This window comes from Equus quagga, chromosome 3 (genome assembly GCF_021613505.1).
Source record: "Equus quagga isolate Etosha38 chromosome 3, UCLA_HA_Equagga_1.0, whole genome shotgun sequence".
Taxonomy (NCBI): domain Eukaryota; kingdom Metazoa; phylum Chordata; class Mammalia; order Perissodactyla; family Equidae; genus Equus; species Equus quagga.
The window spans coordinates 62,752,961-62,771,648 of record NC_060269.1 but is presented as its reverse complement, the minus strand read 5'-3'; the positions used below and the strand labels follow the sequence as shown (position 1 = coordinate 62,771,648).

The following is an 18,688-nucleotide window of genomic DNA, read 5'->3' as shown; positions in this document are numbered from 1 at the left end:
ACATGGTAATATAGTGTATTGTATGGTAGAGGCTGTTGTTTTGGTTTGGCTGGTCAAGGCCACTCTAAACTCATTTTCCCGTACAGTGGCCTTTCTTGACCATGGTAGTTGGAGGTCACTCTACTAGAGACCTATTAGCCATGCAAAGACTTTGGGAAAGGGCATTTCAAGTAGAAGGAGAGGCAAGTGCAAAAACTCTTGAGATCAAAATGAGCTTCATGTGTCCATGAGATTAAAAAAAAAAGGCGAAGGGGCTGGCCCAGTGGCATAGTGGTTAAGTTTGCACACTCCGCTTGTCAGCCTGGGGTTCATGGGTTCGGATCCTGAGCGCGGACATACACACCACTCATCAAGCCATGCTGTGGCGGCATCCCACATACAAAATAGAGGAAGACTGTCAAGTGATGTTAGCTCAGGGCTGATCTTCCTCACCACTCCCCTCTCTCCCCTCAAAAAAAAAGGCCAAGATGGCTTAGTATGGTGAAGAGAGGAAAACAAAGGGAAATAAAGATTAAAGGGAACCAGATCATATAGCGCACTATAAGCCACAGTAAGGAATTTAATTTTATTCAGTTTCAGTGAGAAGCAGCAACAGGTTCCAAGGCATGAACTAATGTAAGGCTTGGGAAGATCACTGGCTACTTTGTGAATGACAGACTTTGTGAGGCAAAAGTGCCTGACACACCCATTGGTAGGCTGCTGCAACAGCCAGGGCGAGACGATGGTGGCATGGATAAGTGATCAGTCATGGAGACGCTAGAAGTCACTGCATTGGAAGTAGTATCTACAAAATTTTACTGATGGACTATTTGAGAGGTATAAGCAGCCAGGCGGACATTTGTGCTATACACTGAGGTGGGCATGTATTTACGTAAGTATTTTGTGTGTTGGGAGTAAACACACAGGCTTGCAAGCTGGAAACTAACAGTAATGTTCTGGACTTGTAAAATGTGAATGCCTAATTGATATACAAGTGGAAAAGCAGAATGGGTAATTCACTCCACAAGGCCAGAGCTCAGGGGCCAAGTCTGTGCTGTAGAAGGAAATGTGAGCCCTGTCAATGCACAAATAAAGCTACAGATTTACCACGAAGTTACCATGAGATTACCAAGAAAACAGGGCCCAGGATGGAGTTCCGGGGCACCTGAATATTAGCAACCTGATGGAATAAACAGTCCCAGAAAAGGTGCTGGAGAAAGCCTGAGCAGTCAGCAGGAGGAGAGCCAGCACACGCCGCAGCGCTGAAGCCAGAGACAGCGTGTTCAAGCACGACGTCAAGTCATCCGAGGACTGAGATGGTGCCGGCAAGACGCAGCTCCCTGCTGACCTTCGGAGAAGGCCCTTCAGTAGGGTGGGGGTTTTGCGAACCACTCGGAACCTTTCAGTTCCACTACTGGGCATCTCCATTCAGGCCAGTTTTGTGTTTATGAAATATGAAACATTTGGGACCACTTTCTACAATACTTTTGTTCATATATACTCAAAAAAGGTAAACGATGAACAAATATTGCTTAAGATATCTTCAAAATATTTCAAGATTACCTCTCTTAAACTGGACATTATAAATTGCAGTTAACTGCCAATCACTAGATTTCTTTCTAACACATTATTGTTCCTCTCATAGCCACAAGAACCAATCATTTACTGGGAAAACAGTGAACACAATTTCTTATTGTAGCAGGTGATTTGACTTGCTACGTCAAAAACTCAAAGCAGCTTTAAAAGAACAACTATAATTATAGCAGTCTGATTCAGTAACTCCTAATGCCATTCCAATTTCCTTTAACTTATGTAACTCTGTCTTCACCAAATAGTAATTAAAAACTGTGGTTATCAAACTATAATGTGAATAAGAATCACCCTGATGCTTAGAAATGTAGATTATAAGGTGTCCCCAGGTGGGGTATGGGTTATGAGGTCACGCTGGTTTTTTTTCAAGTTACCTTTTTTAAAAGCTATCTTGGAATTCTGATAGGCAGTGCATGAATCATACTTTGCGAAACAATATAGAAATTTAGAACAGAATAATGTATACAACAACAAACCCTTGGAAAAATCATTTTTACCTACCCCAACCCCTGGCAAGTATTAGACTTACTATTTCTCTCATGGTCACAGAGTTATTTTGATAACTGTCAAGCACCTGTTATGTGCATAGTTAAATTAAGTTTAAACATTTCTAAAATTTTGATGTTTAATTTTTTCACCCAATATGTGTACATGTATGCTTATGGATATGCTTATATAATTCTGGATTGAAAAAATTATATAATTTTGTAAGGCAGAGCAGGCTCACAAAACTAATATCACCCCTGAATATGCATTCATAAACCTAGAAAATTATTTGAAATAGTTAAGGTCTCAGATAAGGACTCACTTGCGTTTCTGCAACTTGAATGTTTAAGCAAATGTAGAGAAGCTGATGTCAAAAGATCTATTTCAACAACTGAACTTGCACTATATGTGTTTTGAATGAGTATAAATAAACACTCATTTATCATTTCCTGCTGAATTCACACCTACATAAGGCTAGAAATTGCATTTCCGACAGGCATCCCATTCACCATCACATAAAGCAGTTTCCTGATTTTTTGGAAAACCCTTTAATATTTTCTGTAAAACTTATTCTAAGGCTGGGTAGAGAGTTTTAAGAAAAAGGGGAAATAAGACAAGTGATCACTTTTAATATTTTAAGTGAAAGAACAGGTAAACCACAGTAGAGGAAAAAGGATGGGAGGGAAGGACAGTAATGATATAAAATTGCTTGAAGTAAGAAATGAAATCAAGAATTAAAAATAGAATTACATTTTCTGTTTGGCAAGACACAAACAACACTAAGTGCACTTCATAAATTTTACCATTGTTGCTCTAAGTGTTATTACCATAAATCACATTAGTAGCGTACTTGGCATTTTTAAAAGCAAAAAGGATTGAGAGTGTCAATAAGTTTAAACAGCTCTGTTATCTGCGAAGAGAGTGGAAGAGAAATTATCACAAGCTTTTACCAGGCCTAAAAGCCCAGTTCTAGCCCCCATCACTGCTATCCCTCTGTCTCCCGCTGCACGACACAGAGCATCACTTTGCCACAATCTATGAGAAAAATGCTCATTGCTGCTCTCCCAACGCTTGTACCTGATGTGCGAGGGGAGACAGCTGTTTGCCCCTTTTCTCGTCACGCACAGGGAAGAGAGACTTCAGCAGCTTCGGCATCTGTGGCACAAAGGATTTTACCGGATTCAAGTAGGAGGCCGCCAGGCTACCAAGTCCTGTCAACAATATTGAAAGGAAAAGAGAGAAGACAAAAACAATTACATAGACATTTTCTTTACTGTAAATTTTCCAAACGTCATTTGTAAGCAAATCTAACAATATAAACCAAAAAAGTACCCGTAAAAAAAGTAATATTAGAAAAACATAGTATTAATACAGTTACCCTCACACACAATGGTGTTTCCTTTTCCAATTAAATAGTGACAATTGGGGTACCTCCAGAATGTTCTAATATCCCTTGTTCCTATTAGTATCTGAAGGGTAATCCAACCCCAGTGCCTGTCACTACCTGGTTCAAATACTAACTGCTGTCCTAGAATAAAATGGGGTTTTTCATTTTTAAATCACATAGCCGATGACAAAAGTATAGCTCCCCATCTAGACTTTAAACTCTTCGAAGTCAGAGACTATGTCTTATTTAATTTTAATTTTTCATGCTATTTCCTGAATGAAGATGATGAAACTGAACTTTGAGGAAAAAAATGGTGTTTGAGTTGTTTTTACAAGAAAGAATAAATGCTCTGAACCAACCATGTTCTTACCTGCTCTTAATTACCAAAGGCTGGGAGCAGACATGCAAACAATGCCTATGATATAAGGAGAGTTCTTTACCCTTAGTGAATAAAACTAAATTTTGTTTTTTGAGGAAGATTGGCTCTGAGCTAACATCCATGCCCCTCTTCCCTTATTTTACATGTGGAACTCCTGCCACAGCATGGCTGGATAAGCAGTGCATAAATCCGTGCCTGGGATCCGAACTGGTGAGCCCCTGGCCACTAAAGCTGAGCGCATGAACTTAACTGCTTATGCCACTGGGCCGGCCCCTAAAACTAAATTTTTAGGAAAATCTAATCCAAGTTATAAATGGTAAAACACTGTATCCTCATAACATTTTTAAAAGAACAAGCAAGTCAACTTGAGGACTTTGTATGAGACTGCCTGAAGAGCAGCTCACAACCACCCCCATACCTCTGCTCTACTCCTGAAATGGCTCCAAGTTCCCTGGTAATACAGTTGGTACATGGACCTATACAGGCGTAAGGTTTCTATATTTTACATAAAGTAGTACAATACTAACCTTAAGTAAATTATGAAAAGGTAAGAATATTTTATAATCATAAGAGTAATCACTAAAAAGTAAAGCAAAGAGAAAGCTATAATGCTAAGAGATAAATTAAAACTAAGTTCAAAAAAGCCAAATAATTTACAAGGCAAAAATAGGGAACAGAGAAACAAAAAAAGAGGAGACAAACAGAAAACAAAGTAAGTTTAAGATGAACAGAGAGCCAGAAGATAGAATCATCTAAATGCTGACAAAAAAAATGAGGATCAATCTAGAGTTCTACATGCAGTTAAACTAACATTCCAGAGTGAGGGTGACCCCTCATTAAATAAAGATCTAGCCAATAATCATCCAAAGGCTGCACATATCACAAAAGGAGAAACAAGCAGACACGATGCATCTCCGAGGGAGGTACACAGAACTACCCATTCCTTTATCCCACCCCTACCGCTCCCTGGAATTAGCCTGAACCTCATCAAGGCTACAGCGCTAACTACCAATTTACAGGAAATACAGGGACAGAGAATCACGTTAAACAACCTCATGGGGACATAACCAGCAAAAATAAGAACATACAGAGTCTACTGTACAAACACCTGGTCGCTTCAACAAATACAAGGCAATGGAGAAAAGACATAAAGAGGAGCACAGAGATTAAACAGACTTAAGACACAATCAACTAAGCACAATGTATGAACCTTACTTGGATTTCCACTCAACTAAAATACGTTTTTGATCTAATTGGGAAAATCTAAACACTGACTAGATGTTTGATGATATTTAGGAATTATTTTAATTTTTCTTAGGAGTGAAATGTTATTGTGGGTATTGCTTTACAGATACCTGTACAAATATTTACAGATGAAGTAATATCTGAGATTTGCTTCAAAATAATCATCAAAGGGTGTGGAGAAGTAATAGGAGTATAGACAAATAAGACTGGTGCAGAACTGATCATCTTGAAATCAGGAGGGGGTACGTGAGGGCACCTCATGTTATTCTTTCTACTTTTGTACACTTGATATTTTCCATAGCAAAAAGATTCTTCAAAATGAGAGCAAAGTAAAAACTTCAGCATATAAAAGAAATAAAGAGTTTGTCACTAAAAAACAACTGTTAAAAGCATTAATGATGGATGTAATTCACTAAAAAAGAAACTCAAGTCAGTAGAATGGAGCAGGGTGCAAGGAGCAATGATGAGGAAAGCAAAGTGGTAAATATATAAATCAAGTAAGCACTGGTTATAACTCAAAAAAAAAGAAATTTACAGAATTTTAAAACAAGGTGGTACTGTATGACCCAGTAATTTCACTCCTAGGTACTTACTCAAGAGAAACGTTCACAAAAGGCCTTATACAAAAACAAGTTTTATTCATAGTGGCCAAAAACTGGAAACAAACCAAATGTCCATAAACAGGAGAACTAATTAAAAATTGGGACAAATTCAACTGTGAAATATTTCTCAGCAATAAAAAAGAATAAACTTCTGATGCATGCCACAGCATGGATAACTTGAACAGACATGCTGAGCAAAAGAGGCCAAACACAAACGGTACACATTGTATGATTCCACCTATATGAAACTGAACAGACAGAACAGGCAAAACTAATCTGAAATCAGAATACTGGCTGACTGTGGGGAGGAACTGGAGCCATATAAATTTTCTATTTCTTGACTGGGGGGTAAGTTATATGGGTAAATATGGTTGTCAAAACTTATTAAATATGACACATAGTCAAGAAAAAAGCAGCCAATAGAAACAGACCCAAGTACAATGGTGAAACCCAAGCAAGATAAACACTAAGAAAACTATACCTAAGTACATCATCATTCAACTATAAAAAATTTTAAAAAAGGAAAAATTTTGAAAGCAAATCAAGTCAACAAAGACAGATTCCATGTGGGGAAGTGACACGAATGAAGGCTACATCCTCCTCAGAAAAGAGTGAGTCTGAAAGACAGTGTACCATCTTTGAAGTGCTGAAAGAAACTATCAATCAAAACTCTCCATCTAATGAAAACACCCTTTAAAAAAAAGGGAGAAATAAAGAGGGCAACTCTCAAAAGGGGAGAGCATTCTTCTCGAGGAGAAAAGCACAATAAGAAATAATATAGGATATTCTTTGGGCTAAAGAAAAACAATATTGGATGAATATCAGATCTTCTGGAAGGGTTGAAGAGTGCCAGAAATAATAAATATGAAGAAAAATATAAAAGATTATCTATAGTCTCTTAATTTCCTTGAAAGACAAATAGCTGTTTTAAACAAAAAGAATAACATTGTAAAATGGGGTCATAACATCTGTAAAAGTAAAAGATATACGGGCCAGCCTGGTGGCACAACGGCTAAGTGCGCACATTCCACTTGGGTGGCCTGGGGTTCACCGGTTCGGATCCCAGGTGCGGACATGGCGCTGCTTGGCAAGCCACGCTGTGGCAGGCGTCCCACATATAAAGTAGAGGAAGATGGGCACAGATGTTAGCTCAGGGCCAGTCTTCCTCAGCAAAAAGAGGATTGGCAGCAGATATTAGCTCAGGGCTAATCTTCCTCAAAAACAAAAAAAGTAAAAAGTAAAAAAAAAGATACAATGACAATACAAAATAAGGGCGAGGGTGGGGGAGACAGGTAAATGGAATTACACTGTTGCTAGGTTCTTATAACGTATGCATGGAAAGTGATATATTAATTCTAAGCAGACTATGATAAGTTAAGGATACATACTAGAATCCTTAAGCAAAGACTTTAATAAACAAATAAATACAGGTATACCGAAAAGCCAAAAGAGAAAATAAAACCAAATGCTAAAAAATATTTTTCAATTAACCCAAAAGAAGGTAAAAAAGAAGTTACAGTGAAAAAAAATAAGAAAGCCAAACAGAAACCAATAGCAACAGAGCAGACATCACAACATTAGATGTAAAAGAACTAAACATGCCAATTAAAAGGCAGAAACTGTCAGACTAGAGTGAAAAAAAAAAGCTAGACCTAACCATATGCTGTCTACCTACAAGACAATCACTTTTAATTTAAAGACAAATATAGGCTAAAATTTAAAAGACTGAGAAAAAGATACCCCAAGCAAACAATAAGCAAAAGAAAGTTGATGCAGCTATATTAATATCAAGCAAGACAGATCTGAAACTAAGAGCATTACCAAAGTCATAAAGGGACATTTCTTACGGAGAAATATCACTTCATCAGGAAAACAGGACAATCCTAAATGTGTATATACCTAGTAACAGTCTTAAATGAACGACATAAAAACTGATATAACTAAAGAGAAAATAGGCGATTTTCACAATCATATTTGGAGATCCAATGCCCTCTCTCAGTGATTGATAGAACAAACGGAAAAAACACAAACAGCAATGATACAGAAGATTTGAACAAGGGTATCAACCACCTGACTTAACTGATACATACAGAACTGTATGCCCCAAACAGAAGAGACCTTCTTTTCAAGTGCACTTAGAATGTTCACCAAGATAGAATATAGTCTCAAAAAGTTTCAAAAGATTGAAATGTTAAGGTCTGTTCTCTGATCATAATGAAATTAACAAATCAGTAAGAAGAAGATTCCCCCAAATATATGAAAATGAATTAACATGCTACCCAATAACCCATGAGTCGAAGAAGTCAGAGAGAAATCAGAAAATATTGTGAATAGAATGATAATGAAAGCACAACAGGTCAAAATTTGTGAAATGCAGAAAGAAATAACAGAAATCAATGAAACAGAAAAAAAACCAAATGTTGGTTCTGTGGGAAGACTAAGAAAACTGATAAAGCTGTCTCAAAAGTACTCAAGAAAAACAGAAAGAAAACAAAAATTAGCTACATCAGAATAGAAAGAAGGAATATCACAACAGATCCTATAAACATTAAAAGGGCAATAAGGAAACATTGTAACATGATGAAAATTAACAATTTAGATGAAATAGAACATTTTCTGAAAAACATAACCTATGAAAACTGACTCATAAGGAAATACAAAAAAGTTAAATAATCCTATATTAAAGAAATTGAAGTCACAATTCAAAATCTTCCCATAGAGACAATTCCAGGCCCAGATAGTGTCACTGGTGAATCCTGTAAAATATTTATGGAAGAAGTAATACCATGCTTACATAAACTGTTTCAGAAAAAAAAACGATGAGGAAATACGTCCCAAGTCATTTTATGAGGCCAAGAAAATCATGATACCAAAACCCAACAAAGACATCATGATGAGAAAAGTACAGATTATTCATCGCAAGAACACCGACACAAAAATCCTTACCAAAATAACAGCAAATGCAAACAAGCAAAGATAAAGGATAACACACCATGAGCAAGTGGTATTTACCACAGGAATGTAAGATAAATTTAACATTCAAACACCAGTGTTACTCAACGTGTTAAGACAAGAAAGAGAAAGACTCAGGTGGGCATTAACTAGTAGGATAGTGATTACCTGGTAGGAAATTCTGATTTCAACTATTTCTGGAAGATGCTGAAATTTCATGACAGTGATTGACGAATGAAGATATAACTTACCTGGGTCAGGAGAATGGTTATTTTGGGGAGAAACAGGGAGGGATGGGGCAACTGGAGCTACTCCTCTGGAAACTGCAGCTTGTGATACATCCTGTTGACTTTCCCACCGGCCCTATTACAGACAAAATCAGTAACTTCGATTCACATCAATCAACAAAAAAATCTAAACATACTTAAGAAAAAACTGTTAATACATTCCTAAAGCTTTATTACCTTTATAGGACATGGTAAATTTGATTACTTAAGGAATTTTCCTCTTGTGCTTTCCATCTTCTTTATAGTATTAATTTCCCTAATAATACCTCACATTTGGCTATCCCCTCCAGTTTAGAAGTTACAGTCACCTCACTTCCATCTAACATTCTTTTTACTATACATCATGTTGCTTCCCACAAAATTTGGATATATTAAGACATTTCTTTTGAAATCCTCCCCTACACTCTGCTTCTTGGGCTGTTTCTGCTTTTCTGCCGCAAGATGTACTTTTTCACTTCATATTCTCAACTGAAACCCAGGAACAACTCTAACATCATCGAGCGTCTCTTCTCTCCTCTCCAGGAGTGCATCTTTCCATCCATTCACACATTCTCATGAAAGTAAAAATTCTAGAACGGTAAATTACCAAGCCTCTCATTTTTAATAGAGGCTAAAGATAAGTTCCAGTTAAGCCCAAATCATCAAGTAACCACAAGTTCCCAATAATGGAAGTCTCTAAATGAACAAGTCTTACTGTACTCTCAACTTATTTTGTAAATTCCCATTAAAAAGATTTCATTGGATAATACAAGAACAATTCCAGTCAGCTGATAGATTGAATTGCCATTCTAAAGCTTGTGGTGAGGCATAAATATGGTGACAACATCAAGGCACTTTCAACATCAGTCCCATCTAAGAAAGAAATAAACCCCACAAAATGTTACAAGTACAAAAACCGATAATGGAGATGAGATGCAAATTTTTTAAATGCTTTTAGCTCCCTTTTGATCCTCTGATAATCACTCTGACTTCTTTTTCACTAGAGTTAAATAATGGTATTTCATACTAGTTTAAGCCAGTGTTCCACGGACGAGCAACCCGAACAATTAACTCGAGTTTAAGCGCCTGCAAAGCGAGTCGTTCACTGCTCCTGCGGATGGACTGAGGAGGGAAGGCCTCTTAGGTTTCAGATACGTATTGGAAACATATCTGCTTTTAGCAGCAACCTAAGTACTGATCATAAAATCAATAAGCCCTAAGTGATCTGGATCCTGTTCACCTTAGAGAACACTGCTTTTCCCTAGGAACTCTCCCAGCACTTGACGTTTAAAACAATGCTATGACGTTTAGCATTAGGAAGCGAGGAAACAAAACAGACATGAAGAGATGATGAGGGAAACCATGCACTCTGAAATACTTCACCGTAGGAAGATTTGTGTTACTATGAATCACACGCTGATTGACATACTTTAATGTTTCGTTAATGTTTTTTGCATTACATGTAATTGCCTGTCTGGGAAGCTGCAGCATTGTGTACTCTGAGACATCACAATCAGGTGGCCGAACACAAAGGTCAACATTCTTCGGAGCCTCTCAGAGGAAGAAAAGCCTCGTGCTTGGTTCACCAAGTTAAGCTCATGCAAGCTTGTTTTGAAGACAACTCCCCTAACTTGAGGTAAATCTATTTTCACGTTTTAGATTTTTCTTCATTGTTTGGCAGCTGACACAGTGGCACTATGTCCCTTAGGAAAACTAAGTAGCCAATTTGGAGTCAGCACCTTGGCTGTTTGGTGTATAATGGTCCAATGACAAATAATCTAGATGTCACATCTTCCCCAAGGCACAGTCGGGGCTCCGCTAGCTTCCCAGAGAATTTTTCCCAGCTGGCTCTCACATACACCATGTTACTACCAAAACAGAATGGAAGCAATAACTGTTACTCTCTCATATATTCAAATATCTCACGTGGGAACATTTGAAAGGACGAAAGTTCTCACATACCACCTTAGCCATACTGCTAGCCCTATCAGATAATAAAAAATGGAGACACATTGACTTCATCCATCTACCTCGAGCACCATCTTAACCTTGAGGAATCTCATACGCGAACTGTTCCCAGGTCTCACCAACCAGAGACAGGAACACAGAGTATCTCAAATCGCTCTGGGATAGAATGGGCTCTGCTTCAGAGGGAACAACAAATCTGGATGTTAAACCGGGTGCAACACTCCTCCTCCTTTCTGACACCCACAGATCTCTGGGAAACACTCCACTGAAATCACTCACTACATTCTTTTCTCCTGCAATACATGTCCATTCTCTCTTGCCAGAAACAAAACCTGTGGTTCGGGGTCTAGCTACACACTGCCCCGCAGGGACAAGGTAATTAGTGTCTTTCTAATAAATTTTATATGCTTGACTCGGCTGTTCCAGAGTTATTCTCCCTTTACTGAAATTTTGGGGAAGAAACACAGAATGCATCCCAGGTAAAAGTACCTCAGAGGGAGATGAATTCAGGACAATGAAGAAAAATGACTTGGCCAGACTCTGGATCTTTCTGGTCTCTTAGGAGCTCAGCTCTCAAAGTGAAAGAACGTGCTTTTTTTAAAAAACTTTTACCACAGTAATCCCCACCACCTGGAATCTAAAAAGATCAATGTGTAATCTGTTTCTAACACTCTGCATTGTCTATCAAACTTCAGCATCAGCCAAGAGGAGGAGATACAAGAGGGAAAGCTCCAGCTTCATTTTGGATTCCTAAACTAGCTTCATACTTATTATGGGCTATTTGTGCTAAGAGACTGAATTCAAAGAAATAAAATCCTATCTGAGATACCAATTATTCTTAGTGAGCACCAGGCTTCAAGGCAAAACGGAACAGAGAAAAACACAGGAAGCTCTGGGCTGCCCTGAGAACGTGGTTTGGTTCCTCTCGTGCACCTTCAGTATTCCTGTTACAGCTCTTCTGCCAGACACAAATTCTTTGGGTTTTCCAAAAAGAGGTCTGTTTTTGATCAGGAAAGTGACAAAGAGGTAAACAAAGAGAAGTGCCAGTGACATTCCAGGTCCAAAGGTGGCTCCTAATGCAACTAAAGAAGAAGTGACTCATATCTGGCACCAGCCTGCACCAGTGCCACACTCAACAACTGCAGTGTTCAGGAAAGTGATGTAGTCAAAACACACAATTCAGTTTTGTTAAGTGAATATTCATTTAGGCTTTCTGTTACTTTTAATTACATCAAAAACTCCTATCAGAAGATGACAAACATACTATCTTACCAACTTATTAAAAAATATAATTCTATATAAAAGGCTTTAGAAATACCCAATATTTTTATGTTGACAGTGTTCCTTGCATTGCAAAAGATCTCAATGCACAGCCAATTTTCAGATGGAAAAACACAATCTACTGAAATTAATTCTGCACCTAAACATGAATCCATCTTCATAAACTGGTCATAAAAAGTTTGCTACATTTTCATTGTGTCTATAAAAAAATTTCCTTACAATAATGATAAAATATCCAGTAACAGTAAATAGCAACATCACTGCGATTAGGGATATTTTATATTTTTAATTGAAAAGCTTATCAAGAGTGACTTCTTTTAGGCCCTAAGGTGAATTTAAAAGTTGGGAGTAATTAATCAAATTCAATTTATCTTTTTAAGATTAATTAATTCATCAATTCAATCTTGGTGGAGCTCAGCAAAACGATTCCAACTTTAATATGTAGCGAGCATCAATAAATAAGAGCATGCAAAATATGGCTGGCCGAATTCCAGGTGTTACAGGCCAAACTGTGAGACTGTTTCAGGGCCTTACCACTTCCCCTCCCCTCCCCGAGAGCCCTAACCCTATCAAACTCTCTGGTCCTGCCTCCCTGCCACACCTTTTAGTGTCACTTTGCTCCCAACTGACTAATCTTTGCCATGATATTAACTAAAAATTAGGAGGGAAAGGGAGACTCGAATCTACTCTGTGGCCTCTCACTGCTTCTAAACATTGTTTCAACTAAGCGGATTGCTCTACTATTACACAGGGGAGGCACAGCACGTCACATGCTGATTGTGCAATCCAGCTCAGAGGGGCAGATGCACAGATTAACGGAACAGAGAACCCAGAAATAGGCCCACACAAGTGTGCAAGGTAGATGGAACTAATGTAACTGTAATTTTCAATTATTTTAAAACACATTTTATAGCATTTTAAGCATCATCAAATCCAGGTTAAAATTATATTTCTGACTTGACTTTCTTGTATATTAAATACTTTCATGTAAAAAACTAAGATGGTCCTGCTGAGTTCTGTGGTGTCAAGGGAGTGCCAAAGCACTTCTGCTGTTTTCTTTGCTCCTCTCCTTTCCCAGGCTTGAGAAAAGAACCTTACAGGTTCTCAAACACTTATCTGTATTATTCGCTTAATACGAATTAATTCCTTGCATTCCAGAGCCTTCTAAATTCACTAAGATGCGTTAATTCCCGGTCTCTTTTGACAGATACTTTTACAGTCTTCCCAGGTACATTTGAAAGGAATGATATACTGACTACCGGTGTTATTTTTACAAAAGGGTAAGAGCCAAAAAATTAGTACAGTGTCAAATTTAGTCATCTTATAAAAACTACATTTAAAAAGGCATCTTATCTCAAGGTAAAAGCAAGCATGATAAGTTTTAGATAGTAGGATAGTACTTGTATCCCACTCATTAGGAAAACCTAATGGATTAATTACCTCTCCCTGGGTCTCTGAAAACTGAAGAATGCAGGAAGTCTCCAAAAGAAAAGAAAAAAATAACATGAGTCTTTCTGATTTCCAAAACAATTTCTTCAGTAATTTCTCCTTAAGGACTTTGTGTGCAAACTGTTACAGATAAAGCAACTGGAGACCTTCTCAAACTGCTACATACAAGAGAACAAAAACTTCTAGCTACTTAGAAAAACAAAGAACAAAATTTTTAAATTTTAATTTATTTAATTTTCTAAATAGGTAATTTATTCACAGGATCCAAAACCCAAATAGTAGAAAAAGGCACACAACACAGTGAGACGTTTCCTACCACTACCTCTCCCTGCTCAGCTCCCCACACACTCCCACCATCTCACCAGGCAGATAAGTAATGGCATCAGCTTCTCATATATCCTTACAGGGTTTCTTATGCATGTGTAAGCAAACCTATAAAGAGCCACACCCGCTTCTCTCTTCTCCCCTCCTTTTATAGTACAAAAGGTAGCACACAGTTCTGCATTTCCTTTTTTTTTTTTTTTTTTGCACTGAGGAAGATTAGCCCTGAGCTAACATCTGTTGCCAATCTTCCTCTTTTTTAATAACTTGAAGAAGATTAGTCCTGAGCTAACAACATCTGTGCCAATCTTCCTCCACTTTATATTTGGGTTGCTGGCACAGCATGGCTGACAAATGGTGTAGGTCCATGCCTGGGATCTGAACCCATGAACCCAGGCCACCAAGTGGAGTGCATCAAATTTAACCAATACACCATGGGGCCAGGCCCTGCACTTCATTTTTAATCACTAAGTATATCCTGGTGATCTTTCCATATTAGTACCAGGAAGGGTTCCCATTACTTTTAAAGCTGCACAGTATCCCATTTATTTGGTATGTGTGTGCACACGTGTGTGGTAAATGTTCTTAACCAGACCAAACCAACAGACATTTAGTTTGTTTCCAATCTCCTGCCATTATAAACAGTGTCCCAGTGGGCATCCTTGTACACATGTCAGTTCACACGTACATAAGCAGTGCCACTGTGTAAAGGGGGTTAATAGGATTTGGATAATTAGTATGTTAATTAGTTTAAACACTACCCAATCCTGAGGAATTCTATTACAGGGGGCGCTAATAACACATTTTAAATTCAAGGCAATGCCATATTTGAATGTTTTTCACTGTTTCATTTAAAAGGTCACAGGGAGAACCTCTGTTCCTTGCTGCTATTGGTGGTGGGGGTGGGGGGGGGTTCTTCCATTACTAAGAAAATATAATTTTAAGAATGTTTATTTTCCCTAAAAATCTTTTAGGATGCTCTGCTTTGGATGATACAACTACTGAGGGGACCCTTTTCTGAAAACAGAGGAGCCGCTCTGTACTCCCTACTAATGTGAGCCTGGACTCAAATCCTCTTTGCACAGTATTCTTTTTGCTTTGTTTTTTAGCATCACAGTTATAATCTTCCATTACCTGAATTTCCTTACTCATTAAACAGGTCCATCCATAAAAATCTGTCTTAGAACAGTTTTCCTCTACCTTTCTTCTAAAGAAAAGCAAAAGGTCTCTAATATTGATATGTGGACATTCATTTAACATGCTGATCGGGACACAAGCAAGAAGTCAAGTGACGCCCACGGTGATGGTGACGAGACGCTGACTAAAGCCCAGCTATACCTGGTGACCTTTCAGGGCCCACGGGCGTCAAGAGTTCATAAGAAGATAAAATGACAGGTCCATGGCTGAATGGGGAGCAAAGTTAGTAATGGCAGGCTGGCACCTTCTGTTTTCCCCTACAAAACTTCCACTGTTTGTTGGGGGGTGGGGACTGCTGTGGTTGGGGAGGGGCGTGGGAAGACAAATTTTGAGGAAGATTGCAAACTGCTGCAATGGGAGAAAAGGGTATTTAACTTTTCTGAGGTATATGACAGCAACTCAAAATACACACAGAAACAAAGTGGAGAGACCCACATCCTTGTTGCTGTGATGGCCCCATGACATCAGTAAAATCTGAGAGGGTGGAAATCAGACTTTCCTCATCTTTGCTAAGATACCCAGGGACCCCAAGAAATCAAGATGACTAAAAAAGGGGAGGTTCTGGCAGAGTAGCAAAAATGCATAATGTTTTATTTATTTATTTAATATGACATATCCTGCTAACTTCTCCCCAAGCCTCCAGTGAAATTGCCCTGGGAAAGGTCTTCAATAAGCTCTTTACTGTCACATCCAAAATAGCCCTCATCTTTCAGTCTCTGAAGCATCTGGAAGGAGTCCTTCTTCAAACACCTTTCTCTCCCAGTTTCCAAGCTACTCTCCCTCCCAGGTCTTCTCTCCTTTCTGAGGACGCCTTCTCAGTCACTTTGGCCAGCTTCTCCTTCCGCACTTGCCCCAAAGTATTATCATCATGCCCTCACAGCTTTGCCTTCGTGATCCAGTCCCTCACACTGTTTGAACTATGCTCTGAGCTCCGAAATCTGTCTTCAGCCCAGGCTTCCAGATTCTTGAACTGGCACAGATATCTTATGTCAAAAACCAAACCAAGTCATTTTCTTGCAGAGACCTGCCCTCCTACAGTTCACCTCTCTATAAAGTCATCCAGAAACCCTAATGTCACCCTAGTCTCCTCCGGCTCAACCTCATTCTTCACGTCCACAGAGTTCTAGAGATTCTATGTCCTTAATATATCTTCAATCTCTTCCTCCCCCTCCCCACTGCTGAATCTTCTTACCTACCTGATCTCTCTATCCTCTGATTAAAAGTTTTTTCACACTTTTATAATGATAACTGTATACATTTGTACTGTATACATTGATCTAATGTAATTTTACAGACCACAGCCAGGAACACACGCGGGGTTTAGATGGACTGTAAAGAAACTTTCTAACTTGAATTTAACCGTCTTACTGCCCTGTTACTCCTTCGGTGATACCCAACTCCCCCATTACTCTTTGGGTCATAACAACAGAACTTCTAAAATAAGGCCCCATTTTCTGGGTCCTATCCCACAATACGCCCTCCACCTTACTCATGCTGCATGTACTGTCATGAACACAGCAAGTTTTTTCATCCCTCCAGCTTTTGCTCATGCTGTGGCTTCACCTCCTTCCCTGCCTTGAGTGGACATATCGTCTTTCAGCATGAAGCGTATGGTAGGTTATGGCCTCTCTGCAGCCTCTCTTGATCCCTGGACAATGCCTCTGAAAGTGCCCAGTCCCTCCTTAGGGCTCCTGCTCCACCAGTCACACTTCTATTAGAGCACCCATGTTCCTTGATTCTACTTACTTTCTGTAGGTGAAGCACAATCATTTTCTTTCAAGTAGAAACTATTATTTTCTATGTTTTCTCCATTTAAACATAAGGAAACAGGAGGGAGATAGAAAAGCTGAAGAAATTTTGGCCACTTCCTTCAAGGAACTTACAATCTAATTGAGAATTTGGGTTAGACGTATTTCCAAAAAAACACAGAAAGTCATGATTTTTTAAATTAATATATTCTCCTTAAAATATTTCATTTATTTACATTTAAAAATAATGACACAATCAATTTTCAAAAAATTCTGCTTCGTTCAGGTAATCACAACCTATGCTATGCTTATCAAGAGCTACTCAAACCTATCACGGGGCCAGTGCAAAGCCTTAGCCCACTTGCAGAGACATGGTAGGCGATCAGTAAATCGATGCGCTGGAAAGCAATTTACAAGTCTATAGACATTGATCGGCAGGTAGATAGACATATACAGATAAATAGCTACATCTCTCATCTTTAAGATCTAGGTTACTAATAGTTTGCCTGAAATAATACAGATATTTGTACATACATGTATACACATACATACATATATATATATATATATATATCTGTATTATTTCAGGCAAACTACTAATAACCTGATCTTAAAAGTGAGTCTAATTATTCATCAACTTCACTGTTCTTTTTCTTAAATATTTATAAGGAAAATTTCAAACATATGCAAAAATAGAGTATAGAATACTTAACAATAAAGAGTAGTATAATGAATCCCACTCAGCTTTAATAATTATCATTAAGTAGCCAATCTTCTTTTATCTGTACCCCTAACTCCTCCCCCTGGATTATTTTGAAACAACTCCCCGATAGCAGACCATTTTACACGACACCATTCACTTTTAACCTCCTTAAGGGTTAGGATAGCAAGATACACACCATGTTGCCCACAGCTGACAGGACCAACCTCTGACCAGGTTCCTCAAAAAACATCAGGCACAAAACTTTGATACATGACATCTAGTTACAACAGTTTTGAGCACGATCCCTTTAAGTAAATAATAATGAATTATCTATGCTTAAAACATTGTTACATTGGCGAAATCAATATTAACAAGTAAATAAATTCCAGCTAACAAAACTTCTGTTCCCTTATTTTTCTTTCTTTTAACAAATGATATTAACTTCTTATTCCTCATACATTTCAATCATTATGTCAATATTTTACCACTAAAAATCTGATTCAAAGTTCCTTTTCTGACACAAACAGGAAGAATGTTTTAAACAGAAAAATGAACTTTAGCAACAAAATTGGTTTTTAATCCCTACAAAGTAGAGTAATAAGCAGTTCCAGTAAATCTTCTTCTAACTGGAAAGAAACAAACTCCAAACACTTTCCAATAAATTTCCCATGGCACAGCAGAGGAGGAGAAATTCTGGCATGCCAAACCAGCATGCGATATCTGAGCGGAGGAAAGCTGAACGGGAAATGGGTCTGAGACTGACAGAAGATAGTTACGAACACTTACCTTGTTGCTGCCTAGACTGTAGGATGGAATAAGATCTTGTCGGCTACTGGACAACTGAAGAAGAAATAAAGAGGGGGATTAGTCCTTTGTGCGTGAAAGGACAGAAATCTATGGTCCTGAAAACACAGGACTTTGGAAACCAAATCAACAGAATGTTTAAGTTGAATGGTAGCAGAGAGGTTGTCAAGATCAAAGTTGCAAACTAGACTTAGTGGCCTTTGGGACACTGCTAGGCACTTTTTTTTTTTTTTTTTTTTTTTGAGGAAGATTAGCCCTCAGCTAACATCTGCTGCCAATCCTCCTCTTTTGGCTGAGGAAGACTGGCCCTGAGCTAACATCCGTGCCCATC

The 18,688-nt window shown here is 38.3% G+C and overlaps 1 protein-coding gene across 5 annotated transcripts in view; it reads right to left on the bottom strand.

Annotated features, from left to right (window-relative positions):
• The window catches only part of KIF13B (kinesin family member 13B), a 184,181-nt gene that overhangs the window by 22,023 nt on the left and 143,470 nt on the right, over positions 1 to 18,688 (bottom strand). For all 5 annotated transcript variants that reach the window (XM_046656028.1, XM_046656031.1, XM_046656032.1 and 2 more), the window contains exons 35-37: positions 18,340 to 18,393; positions 8,872 to 8,983; positions 3,133 to 3,266 (exon numbers count right to left, since the gene is read on the bottom strand). In XM_046656028.1, the coding sequence (XP_046511984.1) occupies positions 3,133 to 3,266; positions 8,872 to 8,983; positions 18,340 to 18,393 (300 nt within the window). The remainder of the gene's footprint in view (positions 1 to 3,132; positions 3,267 to 8,871; positions 8,984 to 18,339; positions 18,394 to 18,688) is intronic.